This window comes from Scophthalmus maximus, chromosome 9 (genome assembly GCF_022379125.1).
Source record: "Scophthalmus maximus strain ysfricsl-2021 chromosome 9, ASM2237912v1, whole genome shotgun sequence".
Taxonomy (NCBI): domain Eukaryota; kingdom Metazoa; phylum Chordata; class Actinopteri; order Pleuronectiformes; family Scophthalmidae; genus Scophthalmus; species Scophthalmus maximus.
Window position 1 is genome coordinate 14,916,543 of NC_061523.1, and position 19,498 is coordinate 14,936,040.

Here is a 19,498-nt window from a genome sequence, read left to right on the forward strand (position 1 = left end):
GAAAAGCAACAATTTAAATGATGTGAATGACTCCTTAATTTGTTTTCTTTTCAAGCGTACATTTCAAAAGCTGTTTGAGTCACTGTCAACCAGATTATTACAATAGCATTTGTCTTAATTCAGCTAGAAATAAGTTTAAGGTTAGAGTCATAACCTATTTAGATTTTTTTATTTTAATGGAATGGAGTCTTGTTTTACATTTCAACATGTTTTTGTGTCAGCAATATAATATGGGCCAATTTTTAGCTCACTGATTCATGGCCATTGTGGTAGAAACACTTCCAACTTTCACCCACCCTGCTTTAATTTTACCAGGAATATTGCAACGTTTTCAAGTCTTAGAGGATTCCGTCTGTTGAAAAGCAACCCTCCAGCAGTCATCACAAGAAGAATGTAAAGAATAGCTATCAGTGTAGAACAACACAGGGTAAAGCAGTAATATAGTGCTGTAACATTTCAATTTGCTGTTCTATAAAGCATCTTTACCACTCTCTTTGTATCATACATACATTATATCATTTGTATTTACTTTAAAGTGTATAGGTGTAAGTGTAATGTGTGAAAAGACCTCCATTGGTAAAAAAACATGCCTCTGTTTATCTGTTTGCTCCTTTTAATGTTATTTGATTATCAGTGATAATATTGCACTACAGCCAGAATATAACTATTCTGCTATTTTAACAGTAGCCTTTAATTCTCTTACATTAGTGGATGCCAGGGCACTCGAATGTACTTGACCTAGTAGTTTGGGTATTGAGATGGTGAAGGGGCAGTGATAAGAAAAGAGTAAACAAAAAATGCGTCATGTCGGAGACATCCTTCTTCTCCTGCCAAGGTTACCAGACTCCTGTAACAGAGAATAAGAGTGTGTTCAGAAATTATGATAATATAACAATAAGTTTAGGCCCGTGCCTATAAAGAATGTTTAAAATCTCAACTCACACTTAAAGAGGTATGGTGTTGAGGCAAACATAATCTAACCTGACCCGCCCATGCACACTGGCAACTTAGCTAATGTGATCTCTTGTCTCCTTGTTTTCCTTCACTGCCCTTTTGTACCTCCTCCTCCTCTCTGCTCCTTCCTCCCGCCTCCCTCCCTCCTTCCAAACAGCAAACCCTGGAGAACAACCTGACCAACCTGGTGAAGAGGAACAGTGAACTTGAGAACCAAATGGCAAAACTCATCCAGATCTGCCAGCAGGTTGAGGTATGCAGCAAGTCTTTGTGTTCGCGTCTCTGGTTGTTTACAGGATCCACGGTTCAAGTAGTCATTCTTTGTGCGAGAGTGCTAAAAAATGATGTTGGGAGTTCTCAATTCATTCCCTTTAACGTTGTCTTGCTTGATGATAAGACTGAAACCCCAGTCTGTTGGTTGAAAGATGGACACTGGACATAACTCAGCTCCCCTGCCACACCACCAAAGCTGCCCTGGATTTTACTTGAACATCCCTCACTATTGATGCATCACGCTTTCAAACACAAAGCTTTTTGCTTCTTGGCTAATGAATAACTCAACAAGACTTAAGGGTTAAGGCCTTAGCATGGACGAATTTTCCCTCCCTCTGATTTAATGTCATGAATGTCAGGTGAACAATATTGCCAATGAATTAATAATAGGACGAGGAGAGGGAAAAAAGAATATAATTCAAAGTTCTCTCAGAGGAACCATTAACACCCAAGTCAGTTTACTGCCTTTGGTATTGGGCTGACTGCTCTGACTCGCTGCTCTTTACACTTTAATACTGTGGAAAAGTTGTGATTATGGAAGTACGGTGGTAGGACCTACTGTACGTCTCTGTCTTTTTTTTTATTCCTCGCTTTTTCCCTTACGTCTCTCTTTCCTCTTGGATTGTGGTTGTGCGAGCAATGAAATCAGTACACCATTGTTTCTTCACCAGCTACTGATCAAATATTGAGAAGTCTCAACATTCAAAGTGAATTTTCAGTTCAGGACGAGCATAGCCGTGTTCACCCAGTTTATTTTAAAGAATGGAAGAGAGGCCAAAGAGAAATGAAACTACACTTAAGAAAGAAAGTTGATACATTGACACCTAGACATATCCGTACAATTGGCCCTATCTCAGATTTTCTTTTTCAAGGAGAGCGATCTTCCAACCAGTCATGTGAAAGTTAGTGAAGGAATTGGTGTAATGCAAAGCAGCGAATACCAAAACACAAGGTCTCGGTGACCTCTTGAACTTCAGACAACTTAAAACATCAAAATGACCACTTTACTGTGGCCAAAGCTACAAGCGAAAGCTCTTGAGCAGTATTTTTCTACTTCAAGGTGCTAATAGCTTAATTTAATGCTTTTACTGTGTCATGAGTTGAGTGTTTGTGCCTCCCGCGAGGTCATTGAACTGTTTCTTTTAACACTGTGCGGTTTGGGCCACATGCATCTCACTGTGTTGAATATTACTATACGGAGGTTCGCCATTACACCACTCAAGAGTTTAATCCTCAGTGGCGTCACCCATACAAGAAATTTATGCTCCCCAGTCAAAACCGATAAGATTATCTGTCAAATGGCATATATCTTCGACGTGGAATCTTTATTTGACTTGTCACACGCTCGTAATTCTCCACAGCTCACCTGCTTCAATTTAGTGACAACCTTGGAGAAATGTTTGCTCTCTGATATCCTAGCATGAACCCATACGTGTCTGCAGAAAATTACACCTCAGCCGGTCTTGTCACTGTTGACCTCTTGGGCTCATGCTGTGATTTAATGGAGGTACCGTGTGAGGCCAGGCCGAGAGTGCTAATGCTTAGCCACCGAGTGGTGTCCGTGCTGCATCACTTGCACACACACGAGCACACACTCTCTGTTTTAGCGCACCCCCTTTCGATAAACGCCATCATTTCTCTCCGAGATTTGACATTAATGGCCGCAGAGGACAAATGCACTTTGGTGCCGCCATCACTCTGTTCGCTGTTCATTTCTTATTAGCCAGAGCTGACTCCACTCGGAGGTCCGTGGAACACAACTCATGCAGCAGTGCACCCAATCGAAATCAAATGATCACTCTGTGATTCATTAAACACAGACAAACAATGTAGAAAAAGAAGAAGAAAAAATTGTCTCAGTCTGCATATCAACTGTGCACCACCATCGACAACCACAGAAGGAGTGATAGCATGGTGGGCACATGCTACACTGACTCCTAAGCAAATTATTAAAAGAAACTATATGTTTTATCAGCCAGCTTGTACCCATTCATAACTACTCTCCAGTGTGATGTAAATTAAATGGCTAGTTTAATTATTGACGGGGAAATGAGGGCGTGTACTGATTTAAGGTGCACATTAATGTGCAGTGGATCTTTATGGGTAGCCCGAGGTAAGCCGAGAGCACAGAAGGACAAATGAGGAGAGGGAGGTGGAGAAGGACGGAAATGTTAGGATAGTAGGGGAATGGGCGAGTGTCAAAGGGAACAGGAAAAGGAAAGGGCAAGATGAAGGAGATGGAAAGAGCAGGGTTGAGAGGGCAAGCAGAGGAGGAGAAAAGGAGGACGTGAGCGATAGCGTGACTACCAACAATCTTTTTGACCCAGACAAATAAAGGCACTATGAGGAAGAAAATGCTCAGCAATAATGCACTACAACACAGAAACGGGAATTGTTTAAAAAGAGAGGAGTGTGTGCAAAGTGGGAAATCTCTGAAGGGCTTTGAACCTGACCTGGATTCCTATCCGTCTTGTCTGCATCATACTGTATTGGTGCCAAAGATGTGATCAAACACCGGCTTCCTGTGTGAATCCGCTTCCAGTGTGTCAGCGCACACAGCAGCGATGGGGCCCTGCTCTCCAGGGCCTCTCAACGACGGGTTATCTTATCTTCAGACTCAGAAAAGACGTGTTGACTTGATGTGTGTAGGATGTTTCTTTTCTTGTGAGGTCTCTCTCCTTGCCACAATGTTGGGTCGAATGTTGCCAAATCTGTTGTTGCACCTGATAAGGATCACAATACTATTCGGCATTGTTGAAAGTGTCGAGCAAAGGGCACCATTCTGATTGTCATTGAGCTAAAACGTTCATGCATCTGCTGCTACTTTCACATCATTTGCTTTAAGCTGTTTTATGTTAAAATCATTTGCACTGAATTGATGTCACATTTGTCACCTCCAGCACATCCATAGACTGTCCATAAAAAAAGCACCTAGTCACTGGGTGTGAAAAGTGAAGCCAATGCAGAAGTGCCTAAAACCTCAGGAAGGACCAGCAGGGGGCGACTCCACTGGTTGCAATTGAAGTCTATGAGAAAATTACCCTCATTCTCACTTGATTCATAATGTCAGTAAACATTTTTCTGAGGAGTTTATGATCTCAATCTCTAGTTTAAAGTCTTTATTATTCGTGGATACAGCGTGACTGACAGCTACTACCCTCCAATTGTTGCAGGTCTCAGGTGCAGTGGGACCCCCCCCCCCCCCCCCTGCTCCTCCAAATATGGTTACTTTTGGTTGCAAAAAACCAAGATGCCGCTGGCCAAAACGTTCCGATGGGTTTCCAATGGTGCACATCACTGATCTGCAGTCTTTCCCTAAAATGTCTTCCTCTCCTATTTCACAATAAGCCGCCTCAACTGCCGTTCCCCCTCTGGCAGGCCTCCCTTCGAGCACAGGGACTTACTCTACAGAGGAAGTAATATGCGGCAGCGGGCTCCGTCTTCAATCGACCTAAAAGGCCACATGTCAGTCCACTGCTCATGGACATCCACTGCCCTACTCATGGCCACCCTTAATCAAATTCAGATGACTAATGCTTTGCCTACACAGTGACTCAGTCAGCAAACCATTAACTTGAACTCAATCACAAGGGCGTATGCTCTTTCTCGGCCACTGCGTCCCTCCAAGGGAACATCGTCTGGCATTGTCATCCCCTGCACACAAGACAGCCAGACTGTTCTCATTTGTATTTCCCCGATGGTGGAACAAGCCACCAAATACTATCAGAGCAGGGGCATCCCTCTCTGTCCTCAACTGCCTCTTGAAAACCCATCTCTTCCAAGTGCACCTCTTCTCCAGACACCTCTCACACGCTGACATGACTAACTAGCATTTACTGTGCACCCTCAGTTCTTTCCATTATCTCCTACACTTTGCCTTATTGAACAGATTTAGCACTTAATACTTACTTCAAGGTCTCACACTGTATTGAGGCCTTAGTGTTGTCCCTAAGTTGTAACTTTGGACAAAAACTTCAGCCCAATTAGTAATTATAAATGTAAAGTTTCATAGTTTAATAGTTTAAAAGTCTCAAGTTCACACCAGCACCCACGTTGTAGCAGAAGAGGGTTTTTTCGCCTCTTCTTCAAATGAACATCTCAAAGGACGCACACTTTTTTTTCTTTTCTTGCCATTGTTAAAAGTTTTGAGCAGATTTCCATTTTAATTCCCGGGGAATCTCCTCTTTCATGCTTACATAATATCTCCTTGACGGCGAGTGCACTGGAGACTCAGAGCATTGTCAGTGTAGTGGAGTTCTCGATTTTGTGTTAAACATCGCGCTCTCTCCGCTGAATTCATCCTGCAACTTGACAGTTGATCAAATCGTTTGATCTTTTGTGTCTCTCCGTATCTGATTCCTGTTCTCTGCGCTCATGCTCACTCAGTTGGTATAGTTCAGGTAACACTCCTAAAACAGAGATTGCGTTGGGGTGAAGCGTATTTGCCCGCGTCTCTTTTTACAGAGGGCACTCCCTATTAAGAAGTAGCTTGCCTCGCTTGCATAGTGTATCTCATAAGGGGACCACAAGGGAACACATCCTCCAGACACAGCTTTGAGGAGGCAGTCAAAGCACCAACCCATTGAATTGTGTTGCCAGCTGTGAGGAATCTAAATTAGTTCACTGGGGTGTGTGTGTGTGTGTGTCTGTGTGTGTGTGTGTGGACTGATCGCATCAGACAGGAGTGTAGTGGTTTTAATGCTCAGACATGTGTGTCTACTGATTAAACAATGAACTGATGAGTCTTTATCCAGAACCTGTCTGGGTGTATGTACACCGATGCTGATCCCCGTGTGTGCAGAATATGAATCAGCTGTGTGAAGATGGCTTAATGCTGCCTAATCCTTTACATCAGGTCTCACCTCCACATGTCTTTACCTTTCTGCTGGAGCATCAGTGAGATTGAACAGTCTGCTGATGTTGTTTGTCTTTGATATCCTTCTAAAGCCGTTTGAAGTTACATTGTGAGCTGTGTATGAGGCTGTCACTGCACTGAGATGATGACATATAATGAATTTAAATTCGTGGGTTTTCGACGTCAGCGTTCCCCGCCATTCCATCTGTCACCTCAACTATTTCGTATTCACAGCATTTTATCAAAAGGAGAGACGACATGATAAGGATGAAGAATCATCAGACTGAAAGTCTGCATTCAAGCCCGTGGCTCTTTTAAGCCTTTTTTTCCAAACACGAACTACAAAAAGAGTGGAGTTTGCCTTTCACATGTGACGAATGCACCAGGAGGAGGATTTTCCTGCTGCATCCACACGAGCTCACTCGAACTTTCGTTTGACGTCTTAGGGCACTGGCAGGAGAAGTTCCCGGCCACGTCCGGAGCAACATTTGCGGAGGTTTGCTTTCTCCCATGCAGTTCGGGAAAATGGCCGACGTTCAGTGCATGTCTGAAAGCAGTTTCAGGCTGCCACTCGCATGAAACTAGACTGAAGAAATGGACCTGTTGAAGTTAAGTGAACAAAGTAAATGTCCTCAGCATATTAAAGCTCAAACGAACACAATATCGTTTTTTAAGGGGGGTCTTGAAATGTATTGCCACTGACCCATTCCCAATTATCAGCCCTTTTTTGACATAACATCCATGATATATGTCTCGCAGTTGCAAATTTCCTCTGCTCCGCTTCACCCATAAAGCCATTCTTCCCTGTTTTAGAGCAAGGTGCCGTTTGGGCTTCATCAATCTGCAGGAAATGTCCCAGAATCCGTGGACAACATGAGAGATGAAGCTGTCAGGCCGAGCCCTTGCATCCTCTTGAGGACATCATGTCTGAGACACTGGTGGAGGAGAGGGTCAGTGGAAAGCAGACAGAAAGGAGGCCAGTCATACAGGAAGCAGGAGAGGTTGATGGGAGCGGAATGGACACAGAATTTAAATTAGATGTGAGGGGTTCTTGTGCAAGAAAGAGGTTAACAGCTGTTCTGAACCTGGTCTGGTCCTCACTTGGAAGAGCAGTTCAATTTGGGAGCCGCATTTTTTCAATTTAAAATTGTTCAATTGTCCATTCTTGTTGTCTGCAGTTGTTACTCCAGATGTCCACAATTTGAAATTGAAATTGGTGGGGGCAACTAAGGCCTATAGGCAATATTGCAGAGCTGATATTTGTCAGGGTAACTCTAATATGAATGTATATCACAATGTCAAAATGACTGCTTGATAATTTATGACACATCAAATCAAATTGAAATTTTATGCGATCATTACATTTTTATGTACCTTTATGGTACCAAACGCTGTTCTGAGATCAGATGTAAGGAGACATATCGTTTCCTCTTCGGTGACGTCTAATTGAAGTCTATTTTTAGCTTTAAAAGGTCAAGCACTGCTTGACTCGCTTGCCCTGGCGGCACGCAACTGGTACTAACTAAACTGTGATCAAATCATCAAGGACACACTTCTACAGAAAGTCACAAGATACTAACCATGAAATGTCTCCAATCATATCAAATATAACTCTTACTCTTGTAAACATCTAGTGAATCATTTTAAACATGCGCTATCATCTACTGTGGAAACTTTTGGATCACTGCAAAGATTCTAAATGATGAGCGGCTTTGAACAACGCTTGTTGACAAAACATGTATAAATTGAAAATGAATCTGAAAAAAAAAATGAATTGGGATTTGTTCCAGCGGGATGGGTGTGTAATTTAGCAGCATTTGTCAGGATCTGTGATGTTATGTTATGCTGTTTCATCTGTGAGAGACTTTTGTGAGAAATGCACATGGGTTTATCAAGACTGAATGAGCATTGCGACGTAATTAAAAGTCACCCTCACAATTCACTTTGTTTATCTGGAGACAACAGAGATTCTCAAAATCACAACGCAGGGAGAGATTACATTGTGCGTGGCGCACGGTGACTGTCACCTGAAGCCAGAGAAGGTGGAGCCACATACAATGTTTTTCAATTCAAATTGTAAGTAATACAGTTTTTGTTTCCATCATATGAACTTATGGATTAATACATTCAATTGTAATACCACCACCACCACATAATGACATTTCAATGTCATCCTAATGATAATATGTGGAGGAAAGAGTGAAGTCATCCTTCCTCATTTAGGTTTGCACAGCGATAAACACCTGTTGTGATATGATGATCCTAATGCCCTCTTGTGCTCCGTCATCTCCATTCTGATCATAATGGTCTAGACAGTCTCATCTAATACAAGTTAGTGGGTAATTATGTCTGCATTTCATCTTACTTATCTTAGAACATAATTATAACCGCTGAAGGCAGCTGTTGCAGGATGAATAGATACTGCATGCGTGACCAGGATGAATGCATGAGATACTGTATGACGCATCTTGTTGCAAATTCCTTTGCGGTTGTCCCAATATAAAATAATAATTCTGATTGACAACCTAAACTCATGACCATTTCTTCAGAAATTAACACAATAAGATCCCAATAAGAAAAGAAGACTTTCTGGCATCCTAAAGTTGCACACAGACTGTTTCCAGCTATTTCTTCAGATAACGTTCTCACTGATTTTCAAAACAGTTTTCACAGCAGGGGCCGATGGAAAAATCGGGAACATAGAGAGTTTTCAATCTCGCTGCAGTTGTTCGTTACACATTCCTATAATAGACCTACATTTCATTGCGGATATGGCACTGTGATTTCAGTGCACCTGCAGAAGAGTCTGATGAATAGTGAGGGTGTGCAGTAGGTGACTGTGTTTGTGTCGCAGCAAGTAGATAATATCGTCAGGAGCTGATAGACGAGGAGGAGGAGGAGGTTCTGTTTGAGGTGAGAGCTAACTTAAAGTCATAAAATGTCCCTTAGAACTAATTTTGTGTGTGTGTGTGTGTGTGTGTGTGTGTATGTGTGTGTGTGTGTGTGTGTGTGAATAATGAGGTTTAAGTGGAGGGCGGTGTTGTAATGAGCTTTGTGGACTGATGAGTGGAACTTGGGTGAAGTAGTCCAATAGACCGCAGCACGACAGGCAGTAACAGCCCTGCAAGATTAATGTATGTGGAACTAATCAGAGGAAATGAGTCATCCTGGAGATGTATATTGTCAAACGTTTGATGAGAGTATAAGAACGAGTATAGTAGTATTGTGAGAATAATACTGGGATATTTCAAAGGTGGTGGTTTTCTGTTGTTCATTGCCTCAGAAGTCATTTGGGAACAGAACTTGTGAACTTTGTTTTATTAGTACTGCCCTCGATGTTTTTGTGGCTTTTAGACTAATTTAAATTGTATCTTATTGTTGGCAGACTTGTTACTGATGGTTCATCATTACAATTCAGCAAACACCCATTTAATAAATGAGTAATATCCACCCACCCACACAACTTTGGCGTTGGCTGCTCATTTAATGTTGGACAGAGAAAATGAACTGATGATGAGCAATTTATGAATGTCTACACAGGCCCTTTTTTGGACCTTTTTTTTTTTTTAATGAAGACCTGAATCTGCAGCAATGTTCAACCTATTACTTGTACTGCATTTTGTTCCTCCAACAAGGAAGAAGAGGATGAAAAATGATGCACATTTGTGTGTGAATGCACTGAATCAAGTCTGTGAGGGTGGCTTCTTATTCACATTGTCACGTGTGTCTGCCTCTCCCTGCAGGTGAACACAGCCATGCACGAGGCCAAGCTGGTGGAGGAGTGTGATGAGCTGGTGGAGATCATTCGCCAGAGAAAACAGATCATCGCTGTGAAGATCAAAGAGTCAAAGGTAAATTATTCCCAGGTCACCTTTGTAGTCGTTCAGACTTGCAGCTCCAGCCCGAGAGGGATTAGACTGCATCAATATTTCATTTGGTTTGAGTATTTGGAAGGCGGTAGGTTTCTGCAAGTTGAAGCTGCACTGACTGATATTTAACATTGAAATGAAAAACATCAGAGGTGGTACCCCAATCAGACAATGGAAACTTTTTTTTAAATTTTAACAATACCCTCTCATTGATATATATATATATATATATATATATATATATGGTCATATCTATAGTCCTAGGAGTGATTTTCCGACTTCATTGTGACTTCTTCATTACCTCACTTATCATATGATATACAATGCGGAATCATTTTCTGATCAATACAACCCTTATATTGTCACTCTTGCCCTATTATTTGTGACAATATCTCGGTGAAAAACGTGTTTTTCGCACCATATTTCTGTTGACCTTGATTGGTTCGGACTCTTCAGTTTGGTCGGAATCGGAATTGCCGGTGTGAAAGGTGCCTCGGACCACAGTCATCACGGATCAATCTGAACCATGGTTCGGTTCATCAACAATTTTTGGATGGTTTGGATGGACGTTGATGCAGCTACCTGTCGGAGAAGGAGATAAAGAACCGGAAAACGAAGCTGCGCTAGCGAAATTGTGAAACCAAAACTATCCGGATTAAATGTATACAATGTGACAAAAACACAAGCTTTGGTTTGGACCTTGGTCTGGACATTCATGTAGGAAAACACACCAATAGGCGGTAACTGGAATTTGCTAAAGAAATCACACCTGTTGCTTGAATTGTTGTCGGTAGGAGCAGTAAAAGAGAATCAGTCTGTGTCTGAGTGCCAACAGACCAAAACAAAGAGCTGAGAGTGGCTGAATGGCTCCATAAAGACACCCAGTTGAAGGATAACTGTCTGTGGGTTTTACAAGCCAATTTGATAACACACATCATCGTTTGATTTACTGTCCACATAAACCGTCCTGATTAATGCAGCTTTAGGTTTTATAACAGAGATGTGGAGTTTATTGCGTTCGCATTCCATCGGCTCATTAATAATTCATGAGTTCATACAGTTATGTCTCGTTGCCATTTGAGGCGGCCAGGCTGCCAAATACATCGTTAAGAGGCTCGGCTCTGTCCACTGGTAGCGAGGCGGCGGCTTTGTACAAAAGAAGGAAGATGAGCGCTGCCGTGGACAGAATATATTTGTCCAGGCATCTCAGTTTTTGGGGGGGGGGGGTTTTCTCCTTGGATGTTTACCCAAACACACCTCACCCGGACTATTCAGGAGACAAGTGAGGCACAGGACACGGAGCGGCAATAGCCTCTCGCATATTTAACCAACCAGCCCGAATGTTTGTGGAAAGAATCTGAGAGATGAGCAGCGAAAACTGCTCTGAATCTTCTGCTGCTGTTTCAAAGTGTGTGTGTGTTTGCGCGTGAGTGTTCCCTCCAATGAGGATATGGGTGGTTTGTCCCCCGCGAGTGCCCGCGGTAACAGGACGGGCAAACTCTAAATCTCACCCTCCCAGCGGCGAGGTTTTAAGCGATTGCGGAGGAGCTTAGTGGAGAGATAAAAGATTTCCAGACACTGACCACAAGGACTCAGGTACTGTAGGTGCGTGCGTGCCTGTGTGTGCTAGAGACAGACGGAGGAAGTGTGTCCCAGCGTGTCGGCAGTGATTGCAGGAAAAGAGCAAGTCTTGTTCTCCTGGGAGTCTGGGTCTGTAAGAGGTTGTCTAGCTGAGGGTAGAGTAGCGTGAAAATGCAGGAGATAGAGGTGAGAGTTTGGAAAAACACATCAAACACCGGAGGAGATTTTGATTGATGTCAGCTTCCGGATGATGTGTTAATATTTAAGAGCAAGATGAAGGCTGTCTAAGGGTCAAGGAAGTTCAATCAAATGCCCCTTGAGTAATTCAAATAATCTCCCTCTCCTCTAAATGTGAAGGAGACGAGAGGTCATTTGAAGCATTTTGACAAACTACTAATGCTGTTGTTTCCAGGCGGAAAGGAAAGTGTTCAGAAGTGACTCTGCAACAGCCAAACAGGATTATGCTGGTGAGCAGACCTGTGCAAGGTGCTCCCATTCTCTGTCTCATCTCCTCTTAACACGCTTAGTCTCTTTGTGAGGAGACAGCAGTCATGCTTAAAATCTCACTTCCCGAACAAAACACGGCGTATTCCCATGGCCTGATGCGTGCCTGCGTTTTCCCGTCATATGACTGCTCGCGTCCTCTTTCCCTCTCTGTCTGTCTTCCAGTCTCATCTTGAATATTATTTCAACTGCTCCTTTAGAGCCTTGAGGATTAACAACTCAAATCCCCCTTTTTCAGGTTGTAAAATATTTTTCAAACTGTGTCTAACGAGAGATATACGTCTTAGGCAATCCATTATGTGATTTTCGCCTTCATTGTACAAGGTTATGGCTGGTAGTGATAGCAAAGCAGCAGCATTAGGCATTTATCAAAATGCCTGCAGCAACCTCTATCTACATTTACCTGACAGGGAAGGACCCCTGGTGGCTGTGTGAAATATGACTGTTGTATCTTAGAGGCAAAAAGCCAAAGTTAGTGTGGCACAGCGTGGAAACCCCAATTAGGGGAGGAGTTAAATGCAGATAATTGGAGTTACAAACTATTTGATTTCAACATCGGTGGCTGCTTCTTTCAAACATACACAGTATGTTTCCTTAACCATCACCAGGTAGTTTTCCTTTTTAAATTTAACCCAAACCACAGCCTTGACCTTAGTTCCTCAAAAAGGCGTTTGTGCCTAAACCTTTAACTCAACCAAGTTAAGTCGAGTCAACTATTCGAGTGTTTCCGAACCTTTTTCGAGTCGCGACCCATGTCAGGCTGATGCGCATGTGTGAGAGAGAGAGAGAGAGAGAGAGAGAGAGAGAGAGAGAGAGAGAGAGAGAGAGAGAGAGAGTGGTGCATGAAGCCAATTCAACAAAATGAAAGTTTTTTGGTTTGTTTTGTCCAAACCCTAACTCATGTGCACACAGACTTTGACCCTCACAAACACACTCAATAACATCCAGTCTAAAGCAGATCGTATCACTTGTACAGACAATTTATTGTACAAAACAAGTCCCAGTCTAAAATATGTAATTTTATTTTGATGTGAAAAAAAATTCTCCCATTATTTCGAAGTTATCGTGGCACATGTTATTTTTGGAAAGTGGAAATAAATGTTGCCGCTAAAGAAAAGTGTTTCCTCTTGAATGAATCCTTCACATTCTGTATTTGTGAGTGGTCCCACTGTATACCATAGAAAATAACATGGGTTCAAAATTGGGTGGATTTGAATTGTGTTTTTTCTCATCCTCCCAGAGTTCGTTTGACAAAGGAACATCACTTGGCCACTGTCTCTCCAGCCAGATGTCTGTAGGCAGGTCACTTTCTCATCGGGTGCAGCCATTAGCCAGGCGACTGATCTGAAACGAGTTGACTCCTCGCTCTCATCTGTGACAGCTGTAATTTTTGGCGCTCTGACAGATTTTCAACCCAGTTCAATTCCGCAGTAAAGACTCCAAGAACCTCAATGAACTGGTTTCAGTAGACATGAGTTTATCTTGCCCAAGTTTTCATCCACAATTAGCAAACTAATAAACTATTTTTGCTGTGCTGAATATACCCCCATTGTGTGCCAACAAATGATGCATTATTAAGTAACTGGTGAGGTTCCAGTTCACAGTTTCAGTTTATAAACTTAAAACCAAATAATTGGGTTTTTTTTAAATGCATTCTGAAAAATTACATTTCACCTTTGTATCATAACCCCATAGATAAGTGAAGAACAAACATAATACTGGCCCTTCAATATTTAACCTTTGATTGAATAGTTTTATTTCAGCTTCAGACGAGGCAGACACAACAACTTGAAAAACACAAATATACGCACCGACCGTGCCATATTGTCCATTATTCTAAGAGAGGGGGAGTAATCATCTCTAAAATTATTGTTTGCTGCATTATGTTGCCAAATAATAACCCGTCTGGCTTCTCTTCTCTGTGCTGTCAACGACGTGCTCAAATATCATTTATGGGGACAACAAATTATGGTTGACTCAATGGAAGAGCAGCTAAGACGTCAATTGAAAAAACACCATTAAGTCGCCAGTGCTTTAAAGAGGCTTCTGAGCAGTCAAGGCTTTTCCAGAAAGCAAGTCCACATTAGATACTTTAATGATTCTTTGAGGGCTTTTGATGACAAGCCACTTGTGGTGGATTTTTGGGAAATTCTTGTTTGAATAATTCAAGCACTGCAAGCAAAAGTGCATCGCTGAAAATATTGAAGGAATCATATATGATATAAGCGCACTCATGATTGTAGATGTTGTTCTGTTTTTCTTTTAAGTTTTATTGTGTGTTTTAGAAATCTGGGTTGTCTGAAAGTATTTCTGTTTTTCAGACAATGAGGCAACTTTCTCTGAGTGGTCATTTTCATCACCATCGCTGAGATTCAGGTGTTCTGTTTTTTTCCCCAGCTAACCTTTCTTTCACAGTCTCGGAGCTCGTAAGCAGCCTGCACTATTTCCTGTGGAGCGCTACATTAAAGAGATTCCATTTGGGGGTCAGAATATCAGCCGTAATGGAGATAAATAGATTACCTTGATTTCAAATTGGCAAAGCGTGGCTTCCTTGCGCTTGGTAGGAAATTATATTACAGTGCATCCATTGACAAATTCTGGTCAAAATAGACTGCAATACAAAGCCCTGTGTGTGTGTGTGTGTGTGTGTGTGTGTGTGTGTGTGTGTGTGTGTGTGTGTGTGTTGTTCTTGCTGCTATTATATTAGATAACCATTATGCTATTCACCTCTGCTCTCCTATTGTGCAGCATGGTCGTAAGGTCAGCGCGACCTCTGTCCTCTCTGCTGCATTCTTGGTGTCTTCCTGTCTCTGTGTTTTCCTGTGCGTCTTTTCCTGTCTACATGGAACCTAGAGGTTTTATTATTGAGTATTTCACAGTCATCAGACACAAGGAGCAGTTACATCTGTGAGAGATGTGTTGTGGGAGGAAAGTGTTAAATGTTTGGCTCAGCTGAATATAAAATTGCGTCTTATCTTTTGCCTCCCTCTGTTATGTCAAATCAATATCCAACACATTCAATATCTATCAAAGATTCTTAAAGTGGGTTCGTGTTAGTGTTGTTGTTCACTTACACTGATACAAGTTCAGCCATCCATAGTCGGCAATATCACGACTTGCTGGTCTCTAATGCTGACTTTGCATCAGTATTATGAAGTCATTTAACAATTATTCACATTTTCTTGTCTGACCGTACATCACAACTGTAGAGGTAATGTAGTTGTGATGCATTTTGGATGTAAGATGCTCTGAGGCACATAGCTACTCCTGTGTGCAGTGGCGTGAATGGGAGTATCCCTGAGTAAATAGAAAGTTATTTTCAGCCACAGGAGATAAACATAAAAGATCAATAGCACCACAGAACTACTTTTGTCCGGGAGAAGACAGTGTATGGCTGCTGCGGCTGGACACATCCCATTCAAGACTAGGACCAAGCGAATGAATACAAAGCTGTATTCATCACGACATGTTCTCCTGTTTGTTTGCGTTCCAGGTGATGAAATTGCGTAAGCTGGCTCAACAGATTGCAAACTGCCGGCAGTGTCTGGAGCGCTCCAGCGCCCTCATCACACAAGCCGAGCAGAGCCTGAAGGAGAACGACCACGCCCGCTTCCTCCAGACCGCCAGGAATGTAGCAGAAAGGTGGGTAATGTAGTACATGGACAAACACGCCCATACACAAACTAATACACACACACACACACACACACACACTTTGAAATGTAACGAGCTCTTTGCAACATTACTGGTTGGAGAATAAAGTATGAACATCTTACAGACTTATTATATTGACAAGAATTCACAAGTGACACAGAAATAGATCTGTCTCAATCAACAGATTCACAATCTGTGTAAATGTGTCATTACTAGTAAATTTAAGAGACCTCCACAAATACATAGAAAAGAAAATATCTGTGAATATAGTCAATTAATTTACAAATAAAGGAAAAGCATTTGCATCTTCCTAGTAGACAACCTTCCAACAGGCCTTTTTATAATGATTTTTTTATTTGTGAATTGAAAAGGCATTTGATGGATCTCAATTCTTTATCTTAAGTCTTGAAACAAACTAGACCTCGGATTTTCAAGGCTAGATCTACTTGTTGATGTAATAGGTACTAGAATAATTATAAATTTGTGCACATGTGGGAGGAAAGTTATGCAGTTTAGACACCCCTTTATCAAAGACACCCCCATTTCAAATATGAAACAAATGTTAAAATTGGCCAATTAATATTATTTTTTAACTATTTTAGCAAATGAATGTTGTAAAAGGAGAAAGTACTTAACCTAATCAGGTTGCTGTTACCTCTCAACATTCATTAACACTTTACGTTTTAATCTTTTCCTTATTCGATTTAAAATAAGTTAATTGAATGTATTCACAGATATTTTATTTCTTTTTTTCGAATTTGTGTATTTGGAGATCCATTTCCCTGTTGGTTTTTGTCGAAGGTCCTTGTTCCCACAAATAATATTTAGGCAAATCTTTGCCCATAATGAAGACTCAAAACAGGAGAGACACCCGAACAAACGCACACACAGGCAAGAGCTCTTACCTCATGTCTGTGCTCTTTGGTTTTCTTCATTATTGCTCGCTCCGTCTTTTTATTAAAACGTACTGACTCCATTGAATCAATCTGATTTCCTTCATTGCGAGCAGAGAGGAGAGTCTATTGGTCTGGTTTCTCTCTCTTTTTGATTCTGTATGGCGTCTTGTTGCCAGCTACACAATAAAACTTTTTTTAATATATTTGACTAATACAATTGTGTTTTGGGGTTGTTGTTGATGTTTTTTTCATCAAATGCCGACAATGAGTTTTCTGGAATAACATTTTCTTTCTGTGAAATCCAATCTTAAAGTACCGTGACGAGTGAAATCAGTATTATATTAAACCTCTCCAGCGCCTGTTATCAATGTCAGGCCTCTGTTGAAAACCATCTATCATTTCAGAGGCCAGCTCTGCAGTTTCTATCCTCCGTCCCTTCCTCAGTTCCTGCAGGGCGGCAGCTTTTTTTCCCGGCAGTCTCTGGCACGGACAAAGGCCTCTGCAATATCTGCGGCTAAGGTTGCATCTTTTTCTTTGGCCTGGACCCGTCTTGGCGCTCAATTGGCCGACGGGTTTCTCATTAGTGATGAGCAAAAGTCTCGAGGACAAGCGTAGCGCTGGTGTGTGATCTGCTGTGCGCTGCTCTGTAACGCTGCAGGCAGCGTGGCTCAGGTTTCAGAAGTTTCCACAAAGCGGTAAAGACTGCGTCAGTGTGTCACAGTGTGTTTGTCAGGTGTCTGGCTTTGTGGGTAAAAGAAACAACACTGAGGTAGAAACATGGGATGGGATGAAGGAAGCTCTTTTTGATACAGTGAGATATATATATATATATATATATATATATATATATCTTTCACATTCTATCCTTCTATATTTTCTCTCTCCCTAACCCTCTCCACATGTCACTGATTCTGTCCACCATTATCCCCCCTCTGGTCCCCTCCCCCCTCTCATTTTTCCATCCTTTCGTCACCCTTCACCTTCTCCCGCTCCTTCCCTCTTTTCCCCTCCATCGCCTCGTGTGACCCCTCGGCCCTCTTCTGCTCTCACACTTCTCTACCCTCCTTGTGACATTTTCTTTTTCCTCACTTCTATGTCCTGACTGCCACTACCACTAAAGGGTTGCCATGGCGACGGCTTCCTCCCAGGTACTCATCCCCGATGTCAACCTCAATGAGGCGTTTGACAACTTTGCCCTGGATTTCTCCAGAGAGAAGAAGATTCTGGAAGGTCTGGATTACCTAACAGGTGAGAGTTGAGACGATATGTCATCCTGAGAAAACCCTGAAACTATACTTTGGGTGATTTAATGTTTTACTGGAAAAAAATGGTCCTCTCTGGGTTGATGAAATTTTCTGAGCATTTGCCAAATTCAACTCTTTACATCGCTAAAACATAACTTTTCTTAGCTGTCGATGTGAACATACTGTACAAAGTTTTAGGTCCTTTTTCTTTCTTTCCCTGCAACTATAGATACGTTTCTTTAATTTAATGCTAATCTATAGATGACACATTACGTTCTAAGAATTACTGCTAGTGTTAGACTAAACACTTTTGTTCTTACTTTGAAATCTTGTTATCATTTCCTCCACGTGTAGCTCCCAACCCGCCGTCCATAAGAGACGAGCTGTGCACCGCCTCCCATGACACCATCACTGTCCACTGGACGTCAGAGGACGAGTTCAGCGTCACGTCCTACGAGCTGCAGTACACGATCTACACCGGTCAGACCAATTTCATCAGTGAGTCATGGGCACACACACACACACACACACACACACACACACACACACACACTCACACACAGGTATGATTGTACCAAAAACAAGATCTTTACTGTAAATCATAAGCGATGGTTACTTGAACAAACACACACAAATACTCAAAGAAGCACACTCCCTGACCTCTCTACAGTTGCAATGAGAAATAAACTGGAGCATCACAATACCTCCTCAGTCTTATTTTTTTCATATCTTCAATATTTAATCAAATAGTTTTCAACCTCTCCCACTTCCCCTTGTACAAAAGCTCTTCATTTATTTATTTGCTCGTTTCAGAGTTGTAAGAACATCATAATTTATATTTGGGGTATTTTGGAGCTGCTGCCAGCACAGAAGTCTGTCCTACTTGTTCTCACATTGTCTCATTTGTGTCATGGTTTGTGTCTAACTAGCCACTGTGAGGGTGTTCCATTCCGTGCTTCTCTTTATACATATTTCATATGTTTAGTGCAATTAGTGCAACTTTTTTGGAGCAACTTTTTGTTGCTAAATTTAGATCCAGGATCACCATCCTGTGGCAACATTGTGTCTGGTCCTTGATGTTTCCCATATTGGTTGATAAATTGACATTGTGCAACTGTACACACTTGCCAAAAATCTGGTTGATCAGCTTTATAGCTGACAGTATATCATCACATACTGAAGATGAAGGTAAAGAAAGACCACTGCGGAGGAAGGGAGGTGAGGATCTGAGTGGATAATGGTTACAGAGGGGAGGTGAAAATCACCACTTACTGGTATGAGGAGGACGTGATTAATGTACAGAATTATACCCATTTAAGCTTGTACACACACACACACTAACACCTGTGCTTCTCCAATCTTTTCCTCCCCTCTGTGATCCTTTCCTCGTCCCCTCTCCACCCCCTCTGTGTAGCCTGACATTTTTTTCCATCTAACCATGCAACTCAAGTGCCGCAGCCATCCGAGACATCAGGATACATTTCAGCTGTGAGACCGAGCGACTCAGATATTCAGCCGCTTGCTGCCACAGAGTCCTCAGAGATTCACAGGAGAAACTGACAAAGAGAGAAACCCATTTAGCTTGCCATGCCACTTGAGTTTTTACCATTGCATTTCCCCGCAAACTTTGCAAGTGGCTAAATGCTCCCACTTGAGCTCTCTCCTTCT

At 42.0% G+C, this 19,498-nt stretch overlaps 1 protein-coding gene across 4 annotated transcripts in view; it reads left to right on the forward strand.

The window, feature by feature from the left end:
- mid2 (midline 2) overlaps positions 1 to 19,498 on the forward strand; it is a 124,806-nt gene that overhangs the window by 86,042 nt on the left and 19,266 nt on the right. For all 4 annotated transcript variants that reach the window (XM_035648951.2, XM_035648953.2, XM_035648954.2 and 1 more), the window contains 5 exons: positions 1,112 to 1,207; positions 9,826 to 9,933; positions 15,530 to 15,678; positions 17,707 to 17,834; positions 18,185 to 18,328. In XM_035648951.2, the coding sequence (XP_035504844.2) occupies positions 1,112 to 1,207; positions 9,826 to 9,933; positions 15,530 to 15,678; positions 17,707 to 17,834; positions 18,185 to 18,328 (625 nt within the window). The remainder of the gene's footprint in view (positions 1 to 1,111; positions 1,208 to 9,825; positions 9,934 to 15,529; positions 15,679 to 17,706; positions 17,835 to 18,184; positions 18,329 to 19,498) is intronic.